Source organism: Peromyscus eremicus, chromosome 6 (genome assembly GCF_949786415.1).
Source record: "Peromyscus eremicus chromosome 6, PerEre_H2_v1, whole genome shotgun sequence".
NCBI classification, from domain to species: Eukaryota; Metazoa; Chordata; class Mammalia; order Rodentia; family Cricetidae; genus Peromyscus; species Peromyscus eremicus.
The window spans coordinates 15,368,023-15,384,373 of NC_081421.1; the positions used below are offsets into that span (position 1 = coordinate 15,368,023).

At 41.6% G+C, this 16,351-nt stretch overlaps 1 protein-coding gene across 1 annotated transcript in view; it reads left to right on the plus strand.

The window, feature by feature from the left end:
• Positions 1-3,861: 3,861 nt before the first annotated feature.
• Positions 3,862-16,351, plus strand: part of LOC131912931 (conserved oligomeric Golgi complex subunit 6-like) — a 50,561-nt gene continuing 38,071 nt past the window's right edge. The window contains 5 exon segments of the mRNA XM_059265220.1: positions 3,862-4,053; positions 5,364-5,507; positions 9,002-9,073; positions 12,219-12,277; positions 14,664-14,775. Coding sequence (XP_059121203.1) covers positions 3,901-4,053; positions 5,364-5,507; positions 9,002-9,073; positions 12,219-12,277; positions 14,664-14,775 — 540 coding nt within the window. The 5' untranslated portion in view covers positions 3,862-3,900.

The window sequence follows — 16,351 nt, forward strand, 5'->3', positions numbered from 1 at the left end:
TCTATGCATATCTTCACACCATCCGGAAACTGCTAAATCATTCATCCTCCAATCATTCAAGAAGTTCGATGTGGTTCTTAGATATTCTCGACAAGGAGCTAGAACCTAGTTTCTCCAGCAAGTTTGACTTAGGTTGTGTGTTATACATCGAACCCGTTAATGTAGAAAAGAGGCCTTTCAATTCCTTCCCTTTTCTTGCAAATGGCCTCACCTGGTTATTTTATTTTTACCACAACTTCCAATACAAGTCTCACTCTAACCCCTTTCATAAATCTAATTGCCTAATTTGAGTCCCTGACATCTTACTGCTAACTTGCCTCCGGTTGCAATCAATCTCCACTGACTGCTAAAGTTAAATGGTTCTTACCCTTCTACTCCATGCTAGCGCGGTGACTAATATCTTTACTACCTAGTTGGATTTTGCTCCTTTCTTATATGGATTACTTTCTTACCTGTCTCACAAACCACAAATTTATAGTTATTACATTGACTAGAAATAACTCTCCTGAGTTGTATGCTGTCAGGTTGGGTCTGTAAATCATGGTGTCTTGATCAATAGATGGGCATGCAGCCAAAGCGAGCTTGTGTCCAGACTTTCAATGTTGTGCAAAAGCAGAAAAATGGTCAGTAGTCCTAAAATCTGTTCAGTGGCTCCTCCTCCAAGACCCTACACTGCTGGGTGATTTCCATCCATGTTCTCAGCCTGCAGTTCTATGACCTGCTTTCTTAACTAGCCAATAAATTAGCATTGGGATCAGGACATAAGCACACAAAAAAAAATCAGTTTTGAGTCCTATGAATGCTTGTATATCAAAGGCCCCACTACAATGCTTGCTCTTGGTAACAAGATTAACATGTCACCAACTCTGTGTGTCAGTTATCCTTCTTCTAGTCACCCATCTGAGCCCAGGAACAAAGTAAAATAGTGTTAAGACTATGGATTCAACAACAGGTATTTCCTTACCTCTGTCAGCCACTAACTACTGAGAACCCACTTTATCAAGGGCAGCCAAAGCAGAGCCTCTGAATATTCACAGATCCCAGGAGGACTGGCTGTATGCAATAATTAGACTTCTTCCCTTAGGAAGGGAGAAATAGTTCATTCTTTGGAGCTAAAGTCATACTTGAAGGTACTTGATTTTCTACAACTCACCAATTACTGAATACTTTCTACATCACCATAATATCACATACAAGTTGCTTCTTATATAAAAAAGTTCTTTACACTGCAAGAAATAATAAACATGTAGAATTCATTAGTCTTGGTATACATTTCACTTTGAAGAAGGAACTGCCTTATAAAGTAGAAGCTATCAACAACCTGCTATAGGAATAGCCAGGAGATGGTATTAGGGCCCATGCTCTTCTTAGCTAGACTTCAATACCTCTGTTTGTTCATTACCTCCCATAGTCACCATATATAATCTAGAAACAAAGTGTGTGTGTGTGTGTGTGTGTGTGTGTGTGTGTGTGTGTGTGTGGAATAGGACCTGCTCTGACATCTTGGTGCTTGCTCTTGACAGAGAAAAGGTCTTGCCTTAAAAGATATTAGGACCTTGAAAGAGCATCTGCAAGGGCTGAGAACTCCTCACGATTCTAGGTGAATGGACTAAAAGAGGCTTAGCTAGTCATATGACAGACCCTAAGGGAGTTAGCTGTGGAGTGTGGGAGGAAGGATGGAACCCAGAGAACCACCAGATCATTTCCTAAAACTGCCGTGCTCTGGGGCAAAATGAAAAGCAAACTATGGAAACCTCATACAGACAGATCCATCAAAGGCTCTGGATCTTTTTGTGTGACAGTGTAAGTCACCTCACCGGATATCAAACTTTGATCAACTAATGTTCTAGAAAAGACAGAAATCTTGCATCCAACAACAGTGTTGGGACAGTTGCTAGAATGAGAACTGTACATTTACCCCATTTCCTCTTATCTTTTCTTTCTCAAGTAACAGCTTCTATGGGATTGGTAATGGTAGTTACTGTACTGTGCAGACCACAGTATATGCTATTGAGGCTAGCTGTGATAAAAGTTGGAGGCACAGCGAAAGCTTCACTTGAGTGGAGTACAAAACCAGATTAGACTGGTCCCTTCGTGCAAATAATGAACAAAAACATAAGCCGGGCGGTGGTGGCGCACGCCTTTAATCCCAGCACTCGGGAGGCAGAGCCAGGCGAATCTCTGTGAGTTCGAGGCCAGCCTGGGCTACCAAGTGAGTTCCAGGAGAGGCGCAAAGCTACACAGAGAAACCCTGTCTCGAAAAACCAAAAAAAAAAAAAAAAAAATGATATTCTTATAAGTCATGAGGAACTTATAATAGGAGTTATATTTTCATTGCTATGGACTTTGCATAGGGTATTAATAAATTCTTTTTAAGAAGTGGTGGGGAAAGAGTTATCTGAGAGGAATATAAAAGACATATAGAAGTTGATAAGGGTCACAGGGACTGACATCCTTGGAAGAGTGGGGCTGTGGTCTGAATGCTTGTGTCTCCCTAAAATTCAGACACTGACTTCCTGGCCTCCACCAATGTCTGGATACGATTAGACCATAAGAGCAAAGCTCCCATGATCAGGATTCGTGATCTTACAGAAGAGAGCTCTGAGAGCCAGCTTATCCTCCTTTCTAGCAGATGAGTTAAGCAGCACTAGTATGTCTCTCCACGGACATGAAAGGGACCTCCAGCAGACTCCAGATCTGTTGGTGCCTTGATCTTGGACCACTCATCCTCCAGAACAACAAGAAATAAATTTCTGTTGTTTATAAGCTACCAAGTCTACAGTAGTTTGCTATAGCATCTGAAAAAGACTAAAGTAGGTTGTAGGGATTAGTACAGAGATTTGGAAAGTGTGATGCGTTTGTGCCCAGTAACACATTATGGTGAGAATGTTGCTGCCATGGAGCAAGTGCCTATAAAATAAGGCCAGGGCAATAATGTGACTCTACTCTGAACGTGTAGGTCAAATTGAGAAGGTTCAATAATACCACCCCAATACAGTCATTATTAATAATTGCCATCATGTTATAATCAAAATGTGATAGCGGAGGCTGGAGAGATGGTTCACTGGTTAAGAGCACTGGGTGCTCTTGCACAGCACCTGGGTTCAGTTCTCAGGACCCGTGTGATGCCTGCAACCATCTGTAACTCCAGTTCCAGTTCCTCTTCTGGCCTCCATAGGTATTGCATGTATATAGTGAATATATATATATATATATATATATATATATATATATATATATATATACACACACACACATATATATGCAAAACACTTTCTTGCTCAAGGCTTTCCAGCTACACTGGCTTTTATCAGTTTGCAAGACAGTGAAGTTCCTTCTTCTTTTTCTGGGCTTTTACATGTAGAGTTTCTCGTACTTGGGGTTTCTCACAGTTCTGAATCTCCTTCAGATCTCAGATAAAAGGCCAAGTCCTTGCAAGCCTTCTTGAGTAACCATCTTGGCCAAATTTCTTTCTCTCTTCATTGTCTTCTGTATACTGTCTTGGCCCAACAACGTTTATTAACTCCTTTGTTTCAGTGCACAAAGTAGATTGTCCAGTGCACGCCAGAGGCCCTGGTGCACACTATACCTTCCACGGATGCTTTTCAGAGAAATGAATTCAGACAAGGGAATTTAATTAGAATCAGTTCTGTTGACCACAAGTGCCAGGTACTGGTTTCAGCGTATTTTACATATATCTACATCATTAGTCCGGCATTTCTTAGATTCAGATTACTCTTTTAGTACCTCCAATTTCTTCTCTGCTGAACGTGCTGCCCCTCCTTCCAGGATTTTAAAGTAAACCGAGTGTCAGGTGGCGGCGCGCATGCTCGGCCGGATGTGCGCAGGCGCTGGCGGGCGCGCACGCGCAGTGCTCCCGTCGCGCCGGGTCTGTCCGCAATGGCGGACGCCAGTGGAGAAGTGGCCGCGGTCCCCGCCTCCGGGCCGGCCAACGGCCTCAGTAATGGAGCGGGCGCGACCCCTGCGCAGCCCAACAACCCGCTGTCACGGAAGCTGCACAAGATCCTGGAGACGCGGCTGGACAATGACAAGGTACCCGGAGCGGGGCGGGGGCGCCGGGAGGGACCTGCGAGCCTCAGCCCCAGCCCTACTGCCGGGCGAGCGCCGGAGCTGCTGCCCCGGGCGCAGGGAGACTCCTCCCTGGCTTCCTTGTTAGCTGTGCACAGACTGTTTGCGCCCCTGCTGTGTTCTTACTGGAATACCTACGCACACGCCCTCCCCGACCCTTCTAGAACAGGACTTCGCAGCTCTTCGCAGGGCTGGCTCTTTTCTGCAGAATGGAGTAGCCAGGCCAACGTGGCATAAAAGAAAAAAAGTAAAGAGAGAGTCGTAAAGCGGTAGTTAAATATGTAGGTACGTGAAAATAAGCGGCCAGAGAGAATTTGACATACTTAAAAACAAGCCTTAAAATGTTGACTGAAAAATAAGGCTCAGGACTAGATAGGATTGTGACATGCTACAAAAGGGGGTTAAATAGGAGAGCTTGGAATAAAAGCTCAGTGTTTGGATGAAGAAGAAACTACAAAGCACTTCTCAAAAGTCAACTTCAGTCCCGGAAAACATAACGAAGCAGAAACAACGTCGTGATCGCCGGTTTGTGTGTTCCCTGCCGGCCTTTACAATCCCAGTGAGACCACATTACACCGGAGAAGTGCGCTCAGCAATCGGAAAACTGCAAACCTACTTCAAGGATTGGTCACATAAAGGGCCCGTTTCTCCAGAACTCCGGACTGCCTGACACATGAGCAGCGCTTCAAAAGTTGAATAAATTGAGCGATAAAGTTTTGCCTCATTAACCATATTTATCTTCGCTTCTTCAAGCATCTCAGCAACTTGTTGCATGAAGAAAATGTTTTCCACTGAATCCAAAACATAGATGTTTGTGTTACAGAAGTAAATATTTTTCATTGGCAAAAATATGTCAGTTGTAATGGTTCCTGTTTTAATTAATAAAGGTGTTTGAGTCAAGTTATGACGATGATTTAAAATTGACATTCCAAAATCAGCCTCCTTTGCACAGACAGACCTAACATGCTGCTGTAACTTTCTATACTTGTTGCTTCACTTACCGTCTCTCAGAACATGTACTAAGTGCATAAAGAAGTACTGTCAAAGCAGTTCTGCTGTATATTACCTTGTAAATATACGATTATATGTTATATATAGGTATACTGTTCCTGTGTTCTGCTTAGTAATTAAAAAGTTAGACATTACTTTTTTAGTTGTTTAATGGAAATGAGGAAATGAGTCAAGTGAAAATCATTTTGTTGAACTTTGACTGGATATCAGGAAACCATTTCAAAGTCAGCCTCAGTGATTTTCCTCTGTTGTCACTTGTACAGGAGATGTTGGAAGCTCTCAAGGCACTTTCAACATTTTTTGTTGAAAATAGTTTGCGGACTCGAAGAAATTTACGTGGCGATATTGAGCGTAGAAGCTTGGCCATCAATGAGGAATTTGTGAGCATTTTCAAGGAGGTGAAGGAGGTAGGTAACTGCACTTAGGGTTTATGGGGAACTATGTGTTTGGTGCTTTGATAAGTTTTTTTTTTTTTTAATTAAATTGCAGTGTTAGCTGATTATGTACCATGGTCAAATAGAAACTAACTTAACTCTGTTTTTATTTGAATTATTGTGATTTCTGAATTCTTTGCCTCTACTAAAAAGTTGTAATATTTATTTTGAGAAATTATCAAGTGTAACTTTTTTTGTTTGTTTGTTTGTTTGGTTGGTTTTTCGAGACAGGGTTTCTCTGTGTAGCTATGGCTGGCCTCGAACTCACAGAGATCCACCTGGCTCTGCCTCCCGAGTGCTGGGATTAAAGGTGTGTGCCTGGCTAGGAATTGTAACTTCTTAATAAAAAATATAACATTTCTCTGAATGATTTTCCAGAGGAAATATTTCCCCATTTAATGCACTACCTTAGATGACACTTCTTCATTTGGAGATTGGTAGTATTGAGTTACTTTTGTTATCTCCTAAACTACCTAATTTCTAGATCAAGATAATTATTTCAACATGAATAACAATTCAATATATTTGACTGTGGTTTATTCAACCATAGGATGAAGATCAATGTTATTTATTATGATGTAATTTGTTTATTGTGTAATATTTTATGCTTATTAATATTACATTGTTAATACTGCTGTATACTGACAATGTGCAAGTCAGGTGGAAGTGATATGCATGGTTTTAGCAAGGACTTGAAAAAAACAGTCTTAAAGCATTTACTAGGATTTCGTTGATTGAAGGCTAATAATTTCAGAGGTGAAAGGAAAGCTTGGTAGAATTCATTTTTTTTTTTTGAAGATAGTTAAGAGTGTTTGCTGAGAACTGGGCTTCAGTTCTAGCACTCCTATCAAGTGGCTCACAACTTAACTCCCACTCCACTCACAACTTACACCCTCTCCTGGCCTCCTGAGGGCACCATGTGCGCATGTGCATACGAACGAATGTGTAGACACACACACATACATATAAGAAAAAAAGACAGTAGTGAACACGTTCAGATTGTAGTCTCTCAGCACGTTTGACTACTGAACAGAATGATCTGATCATGACCAGAAACAGACGTATCTTGGAAGGAATTAGATTAAAGAACCTCACAAAGAATAACTGCGAACTGACCACATCACACATGAAATCTGTGAGTTAACGGTGACAATAAAAGTCAAACAGGATGACTCAGTCCAGTAGAGGTGCTTATGAGCAGGCCTGACCCTCTGAGTTTGGTCCTCAGATCCCACAATGGCAGGAGAGAACCAAGTCCCTGGAGTTGTCCTTTGCCCTCCACACATGTGCCTTATGTGTACACACCAAATCAGACAGAACCCTCACTCGATACTTTTGGTGGGTCTAAGTATACCAGCTTGCTGTGTTTGAGTTGCTGAGTAGAAGCGAAACATCAGCACTCCAGCTGCTGAGGGAAAGCTTGTCTCACAGTAGTCCAGCCAGTGAATGAAATAGAATATGAGATTTCACTACCATGGTTGCATTCGTGGATCTGGCTCAGGCTTTCTCAGCCTGGAGACTATTAACATTTTGGGCTAAATAGATGTTAGGGAATCTTCTCTGAACTGTAGGATTTTTATCAGCATCCCTGGTCTATACCCAGTTGTTGCTGGTAGAGCCATCTTGTCTCCAGTTGTTCCAACCAAGAATGCCAGTGGACACTGCCCAATGTCCCAGAGGTGAAGAATCACCGAGGTGAAGAGTCACTGATCTAGCCACTGATACACGACTCCTGTTAAAGGTGTGCAGTATCAGTGCTAAGGAACTCATGCTGCAAGTTTAACTGTGCAGTCGTGCTCTGGATCTGACTGACTGCAGGCAGGACTGGGGACAGAAGACTGTGCTGATACTGGGACAGTGCAGTCAGAGCAGTCTGGAACCTTCTTCCAACTGTGTAAGCAACTGAGCCGACTTCTTCCAACACATAAGTAGGAGTAACAAGCTATACACTAAACAGGAAACAAACTTATCATCCTGCTAAGTATTTGCAAATCTTTTTTTATTTGAGTCCTACAGTTGGTTTTTTGTTTTTATTTTAGAAAATTGAAGGTGTTGGAGAAGTTCGAGCTGAGCGTTTAACATTAAAAGGTTATTGTTGCTGAGTGTGATACACTTTTGTAATGCCAGTGCTCTGGGGGCTGATGGAGGGTTTTGAATTCAAGGCCAGGCCGGGTACATAGTGAGACCCTGTCTCAAAAAAGAAAGAAAGAGCAGACTGGGTGGGGGGATTGTTGTTAAACCTGAGTGATAGTCTACTTTTTATCTTCTCACAATGACATAAAGAGAAGTTCATAGATAAAGTTACACTTGGAATTGCCTGAGAATAATTCAGTTTATACGGAGAGAGGAAACATGGATGGGGAAAGTGGGTAGACAGAAGAAATGAGAATGGCCATGAGCTGATAACTGTTGAAGCTGGGCAATGAGTACATGAGCATTATCTCAACTTTAGATATTTTTAAAAGTCTATAAGAAATAGTTTATCATATACCTGTTGTTATATTTTATACAGTTGGTAATTTTGTTCAATGAGTGGAATTAGGTAATTCAGTAAAAATTAAATGGAAACTTTATAAATGGGCTGTGTATCTAGCTCAGTTGATTGACTCCCTGTGTAGCTAGCATCGCTCAGAAGTAACTGTCATCATGTTGCATTGAATTGCTTTCCCATGTTTTCAAAATGATAGTTTTTTTTTTTAAAAGAAATGATGAGGTACTGTGTGTTTTTTTTTTTTAATTAACTTATTATTATTTTTAATTTTGTATACAGTGTTCTGCCTGCATGTATGTCTTCATGCAGTAGAGGGCACCAGGTCTCATAGTTGGTTGTGAGCCATATGTGGTTGCTGGGGATTGAACTCAGCACCTCTGGAAGAGCAGCCAGGCTCTTAGCCTCTGAGCCATCTCTCCAGCCCCCAGCACTGTGTGTTTTAAATTATGACTTTTAACTTTGTGTAGACATCCTGGGAAAGCATGGGTTCATCACAGTTGCTGCTCTGTACACCCTTTCCATTGTTAGCTAAAGTGTTTAAGGGTCCATTTGCTTAGAGAATTCTTGACTGTCCTGTGTGTGTTGTTGCACATTTACTATTTTGTGCTATGATTTGTTTTTTTTTTTCAATTTTAGAAATTGACCGATAACTATATATACAATTCTACATATACATATAACTTTGGAGTGGTTAGATCTAGCTAATATTTACTACCTTTGTAGGTATTCTTACGTTATGTTTGTAAAATATATTCATCTGATAAGATATTTTTTGTTTTCATATACCCTCTAAAAGAAATGGACCAGTTTCTTTACACCTTTGTAACAGTAGGTATTATTCTTTTTGTAAGAATGAATTTCATAAAGATCCTTTGTTATGCTTTGACAAAACAACAGAAACTGTGGGATTTGACCTCAGAAGGAGAAATTTCTTTATGCTATGTGCAGTAGTTGATATTATTTACTCCCCTTTCAGGAACTTGAAAGCATTAATGAAGATGTCCAGGCAATGAGCAGCTGCTGTCAGGACATGACAAGCCGATTACAGGTACCTCACAGTGCCTGGGTGTCAGTGTAGCTCCTGGGAAAGGGACGTTTGGAAAATGTACGGACGTCTGCCACGTAATGCTGTGGAGGAAGGTTAGATGCAAATGTTACAGTTTTACAAGAGCTCAAATACATGAATGAATGTCCTGTGTTTCTTTTTATGATGGCTTCCTATTATTAGTCAACTCCAAGGGCCTCTAACAGTGCAGAGTTATCTGTAGAATGTTGGTGGATCTTTGAGATCTATGATGCCAGAGTCCAGCAGGAATAAGTTCTTCAGGAACTAGTAGCGAATACTTAGGGGAAAACAGCAAATTCTTCAAAAATATGAAGTGCTCTACACAAGAATTTATCGTGTAATAAAAATACAATTTTTCCTCAGGTTCTCTTTAGCTAAGGATGAGTCCAAATTAAGCTGGGTCTGTATAGGGTAGAATTTCTTAATGTTAGACTACAAAGGGTAGAAGTTAAACTTGAAGGCAAATACCAAGCAGTTTAGGCATTTGGAGATGCTGTTGGACTTGGAGACTCTTTGTTGACGAGTGCTCTGGAGCTGCCACACTCAGCTTTATTCCTAGAGTCGGTGACAGACTGAACCACGGTTCAAGTCTGTCTGAAAAATATCACTAGAGGTTCAGGTGTCCTCATCCTCCACAGGATGTTTAGGAAGCAGAAAGACAGATTCCCACTGAGCAGAGAATTAGCAGGAAGGAGGGAGAGGCCTTAGTTGCCTCCAGTTTCAGAGACCTGACCCACAGAAGCTCGGCTCTTCAGTGTAAAGTTCCAACAAGAAAACGACCCATTTCCTTGAGATGCTTGATCTAGTTCCTCTTTTAACTGACTGACTCCTCTGCTTTGTGTGTTGTTGTCTGTTATGGGTGCTGTACAGTGTCCACTGACTAACTCCTCTGTGTGTCACTGTCTGTTGTGGGTACTGTACAGTGTCCACTGACTGACTCCTCTGTGTGTCACTGTCTGTTGTGGGTACTGTACAGTGTCCACTGACTGACTCCTCTGTGTATCACTGTCTGTTATGGGTGCTGTACAGTGTCCACTGACTGACTCCTCTGTGTGTCACTGTGTGTTATGGGTGCTGTACAGTGTCCACTGACTGACTCCTCTGTGTGTCACTGTGTGTTATGGGTACTGTACAGTGTCCACTGACTGACTCCTCTGTGTGTCACTGTGTGTTATGGGTGCTGTACAGTGTCCACTGACTGACTCCTCTGTGTGTCACTGTGTGTTATGGGTGCTGTACAGTGTCCACTGACTGACTCCTCTGTGTGTCACTGTGTGTTATGGGTGCTGTACAGTGTCCACTGACTGACTCCTCTGTGTGTCACTGTGTGTTATGGGTACTGTACAGTGTCCACTGACTGACTCCTCTGTGTGTCACTGTCTGTTATGGGTGCTGTACAGTGTCCACTGACTGACTCCTCTGTGTGTCACTGTGTGTTATGGGTGCTGTGCAGTGTCCACTGACTGACTCCTCTGCTCTGTGTGTCACTGTGTGTTATGGGTGCTGTACAGTGTCCACTGACTGACTCCTCTGTGTGTCACTGTCTGTTATGGGTGCTGTACAGTGTCCACTGACTGACCCCTCTGTGTGTTGTTGTCTGTTATGGGTACTGTACAGTGTCCACTGACTGACTCCTCTGCTCTGTGTGTCGTCTGTTATGGGTGCTGTACAATGTCCACTGACTGACTCCTCTGTGTGTCACTGTGTGTTATGGGTACTGTACAGTGTCCACTGACTGACTCCTCTGTGTGTCATCTGTTATGGGTACTGTACAGTGTCCACTGACTGACTCCTCTGCTCTGTGTGTCACTGTGTGTTATGGGTGCTGTGCAGTGTCCACTGACTGACTCCTCTGTGTGTCACTGTCTGTTGTGGGTACTGTACAGTGTCCACTGACTGACTCCTCTGTGTGTCACTGTGTGTTATGGGTACTGTGCAGTGTCCACTGACTGACTCCTCTGTGTGTCACTGTATGTTATGGGTACTGTACAGTGTCCACTGACTGACTCCTCTGTGTGTCACTGTCTGTTGTGGGTACTGTACAGTGTCCACTGACTGACTCCTCTGCTCTGTGTGTTGTTGTCTGTTATGGGTACTGTACAGTGTCCACTGACTGACCCCTCTACTCTGTGTTGTTGTCTGTTATGGGGTACTGTAGTGTCTACTCACTAGTGACTTGGTATGTTAATAATTCTGGCTCAGTGTCTTTGCATGGCATGGACACTATGTCTGCCCCATCCTTGGCCGTTTGTCTCTCATTTCATTACTATTGCCTTAAATTTTTTATGACATTAATTTATGTATTATTTAATCTGTGTATATGCCATGGTATATGTGTGTAAGTTGGAGAACAATTTATGTGAGTTGTTTCTCTCCATTTACCATGTGCGTTTTAAAGCTCAGATGCAGGTCCCCAGGTTTGGCCTTTATCCACTGAGCCATCTCAGCAGTTCCTAAAGCCTTATTTTTGTCGTGTTCTATAGTTTGGGGTTTTGAGACTCCTGTTGGGCACATTTCTGCCGTTTTGGAATCTGCCTCATAGATGACTGGCTGATATTTGGATAGTGTTGCTGCTCACCAAGTTCACTTCTGAGTTTTGGGCTCTTGCTTAAAAGGTGGGCACGGGAAGCATTGCTTGGTATGAAAGTTGGGCAGAAGCAACCAGGTCTGTCTCCAGGGCCTGTGTTTTCTGCTCTGAGACTTCATTCCCATCACCTGCACTGTTGAGCTTTGTACCCGCTGTAGACCAGTGATTCAATGTAGAAGTCTCCTGGTATGCAGCTCAGCAGTCTACCACTGAAGCCATGTCCTTGCCCTCAGATGGCTTTCTAGTACTTGTGCTTCACTAGAAAGCATCCAGACACAGTCTTCTTCTGTGTTTCAGCGTCATGTGTGTGTGTGTGTGTGTGTGTGTGTGTGTGTGTGTGCGCGCGCGCTGAGAACTCTGAGAGAGTGCCTCTTAGAAAAGTAGCTCCTGAGCCTTAAACATCGATGCCAACTACGGGGGCCTTCTGAGCTCTTTGCCATTTGTGTTGAGCTCTGTGCCGTTTGTCTGAATTCCGGGAAGTGGTGATAGTAGTTTTGTGAGATTGGAATATACTGATGTGTGGTGTATTTATAATTTCAGGCAGCAAAAGAACAGACTCAAGATTTAATAGTAAAAACCACTAAGCTTCAATCAGAAAGGTAAGTTTTTCTTTATACAGTCTCCTCCTTATTAATACAGATTAAGTGGAAAGTTGTAAATAATACTAAGTCAAAGTGAAAATAATGGGTACTGTGATTCAAGGTTCACGGAGGACCTTAGTTCCTAAGCTTTATTTAGTAGTAACTTTAACATAAAAACAGCCATTGGGAACATGATGCCTGGTTCTCATGTTCGAGAGATTATTTCTGTTTTGGAGTAGAGGTCACCAGTATTTGGAATCAGTTGTAATGATCGGCACATGATCAATCAGGATGGCAGGAACACTACTTTAATGATTGAAACCACTAGGAGGTTGATTCTCCTTTGTGCCTAATAATTGATGCCAAAGATAAGTCTAAGAATAGCTCCAAAGAATTTTATGATGCTTTGTAATTACTTTTAACCTGTGTGACAAGGATTGGTGCTTTGTCTAAAAGTTAAAATACATTAGATGACTTTTTAGCCAGGCGGTGGTGGCGCACGCCTTTAATCCCAGCACTCGGGAGGCAGAGCCAGGTGGATCTCTGTGAGTTCGAGGCCAGCCTGGGCTACCAAGTAAGTTCCAGGAAAGGCACAAAGCTACACAGAGAAACCCTGTCTCGAAAAACCAAAAAAAAACAAAAAACAAAAAACATTAGATGACTTTTGTATAGTAGGACATATATACCTTTCAGCTCTATGTAGAATTAATTAAGGGGTTACATTATTGTTTGAAGTAAATACCTGGATTTTGTTTCCCTTTTAAAAATGTATATTGTTCATCCCAAGGGCATTGACTTGGTGAACTTAAAGTCTTTCAACATAAAGATACAAGTAACACAAGGTAGACATGTCCTGCCATGAACATGAATGGTGTTAATACTTATCTTTGTAATTCTCAACAGAATGTTTTTAATGTAGAACATTGCTACTCTTTGGATACTACTGGTGAAATACTGTGGGGGTTTTCTTTTATTTTTGGTGGTGCTGGGGATCCAACTGATGGTCTTATATGTGCTGAGCAAGGGCTCTACCACAGATATATCCCAACCTCAGATTTTCAATCCACCTGTCTCCCTGCCTCGATAGTGTTGTAATAACAGGCATGTGCCACTGTGCCCAGCTGTATATAGCTCCAGATCCAGGGTTCAGGCATCAGGAACGTTGAGTTGCTGCTCAGGGAGCTCAGGCAGTGACTGGCCTTAGATGGAAACCGTTTCCAGTCCTCTGGTCCCTGCAGACTGCCTCCTAGTCTAGAGCATGCCTTTTCCTAATTGCCAGCTACCACACCTATGTTGCATCCAGATTGTATAGTTTATAATATTGTTTTCATTGTCAAGCAGAATGAGTGGTGTATTAGAGGTTTTCTAGAGTAACAATTTACAGAATCAATTTCTCTGTATAGAAAGATTTATTAGGATGACTTGCAGGCTGTGGTCCAGCTAATCCAACAATGGCTGCCTATGAGTGGAAGTTCCAAGAATCCAGAAGTTGTTTAGTCCCCCAGTCTTATCTGGTCTTCAGTATACCATGGAATCCTGAAGAAGTAGGCTCTTATGCAGTGAAGGATGGACTTGCTAGCAAGGCAAGAGCAAGCAGACAAGAGAGCTTCCTTCTTCCATGCCCTTTGTATGGACTCCCAGCAGGTGTGGTCCAGATAAAAGGTAGATTTAAGGTCGGAAGCTACCTTAAAAGATCTGGATTAAAGGTGTGTCTTCCCACCTCAAAGATCCAGACTAGAAATGAGTCTTGCAACTTCAAATGATTTAATTGAGAAAAAATACTTCACGGATATGGCAAGTTATTTGAGTTTTAAATAATTCCAGATGTAGTCAAGTTGATAACCAAGAATAGCCGTCACAAGTGAGGAAGGCCAAAATAGAGACATGGTTTTTTTGACTCACAAGCTCTTGACCTCTCATTCTAACATACATTAATTCTAAAAAAAAAAATAATTGTAACATAAAAACACAACTGATTTTTGTTTGTGTTGTGGTTCATGTGAAAACTTTTAGGGTATATTAATAACTAAGAGGAATTCCTTGAAATCAAGGGCATACTTTTGTCTTAGAAATTAGCCTTTGTAGGCAGCTCTAAGTTAGTAATACAGGTACCATTGTGAATGTATTTCTCCCTTTACATAATGAACAATAGCTTGTACTGTGTGCAGACATGCAGGGCAGAGCAGTATCAGCTAATTACATCACCTGCATGTCTGATGAGCTTGGAATGATTTCATCACGTGCCTGCTGATGACCCTGCAATGTCTGAGGTGGAAACAAGGCTTTCAGAGATGCTGAGAATCTTTCACAGCTTTGTTTCGTTTGATAAGCTACTGTGTCAGGGATATCGTTTGCTTTGTAGTTGGACAAAGCATAATATGCTTCATTTTTCTTGTTGTTCTAGCCAAAGATTAGAAATTAGAGCACAAGTAGCAGATGCCTTTTTATCCAAGTTCCAGCTGACTTCTGATGAGATGGCTCTTCTCCGAGGCACAAGAGGAGGCCCTGTCACTGAGGTACGTGTGCTGGCTACTAAGTGTAGCAATTACAAATGCTACAGAGAAGACGAGATTTTCAAGACTTAATTTTCCCATCTAAATTTGAAGTTAAGGCATGTATTTTAATTAGTTTTGGGTTTTGTTTATTTTGAAGTTATACATGTTTTTTGAAGTCAAAGTACAACATAACTTTAAAAACACAAAACAAACCTCCATTACCCCTTCTTTTCACTGATCCTTTGTGAACTAGTTTACTTGTTTACTACTCCTGTACAAACTGTATTTGTAGATCTGTATTTAAAAGAATATTCTGTAATTATCCAGTTTGGAGTGATATCACACACCTTTAATCCCAGCATGTAGGAGGCAAAGGCAGGTGACTCTTGAGTTTGAGGTCGGCCTGATCTACAAAGACTGTTTCTGAAATGGAATACAGGATTTAGTCTGTTGTGTCACCTTTTTCAGGGTAAACAATGCATATACATGTTTTCTTCATCCCCCTGTCTTGATTAGGACAATGACACATTGCTTACTTTCATAACTCTTTGTCTTTCTTAAATTGGAATTTGCTTTTCATCTTTTTTTTATGCTTTGTCACACTTTGCAGACTGAATGAAAGAATCATAAAACCTCTCAAAAGCTATTTTCTTTTTTTTCCTTAAAGACATTAATTTTTTCCAGAAAGGATTCTGTCTCCTAACTCCTAAGGCCCCAGTGTATTCCTAGAGCAGAGTCCTGTCTATTTAATGAGCATTTTCTGTTCTTATCTGCTGGTGAGGGAGCACAGATGCATATGTAGCGGAGACATAAGGTGGTCCGGTGATTGCAGGGCTGGCCTGTTCCTGAGTATCCAGGGCTTGCTCTGTTCAGATGGTGTCTTCAGGCTTACAGTTCTCTTACTCAGCTGTGTGCTTCCTGAGAACAGGAACTTACTTAGTCTTTACAAATTTTCTATTACTGGGAACCAGCATACTGTTTGTTACACTTTTTATACTCTATAGTTGCACGTAGGATTAAATGAGAAAAAGGGGCATGTGAGCTGGGGTGGCTTGTGAGCAGAGATTAAGGAAGCTGGCGTTGACCCTGACAAGTTAATAGGCACCAGTCATACGTTAATGGAAGGGCCACAAGTTCTTCTTGCTGGAGTTAAGAGTGATTCCTTTTACCAAGCAGGAACTTTCTTCAAGCTTCTGAGAGAATGGAAACTTTTGTCTAAATTTTCTTGGAGGACCAGACACACCATTATAGAATATGGCGGGTTTCTTGTATGGCTTAGTTTATCCAAATAGCTAAAGCTTAAAGTGAGCAAAGACAAAGCTAGACAAATACTGCTGTGAACCTGAGTAGACCTTGGGAATTTCTAAATCTTTGATTATCAAATACACCTTATTTATCAAGCATATGTTACTTATCTGAATTTTCTAGCAGCGTGGTGTTAACTTGTGTGAAGTAGGCAGTGTTATCATGCTTTGTGGTTCCACGTTGGTAGGATTTTCTCAAAGGAATTGTTTAAGAGGCTGCCATTTTATATGTTTTCATCCTTCAAAGCCCGAACAAAATTAATGTCGCTCTTAAAATGCGAAGAAATACTTAC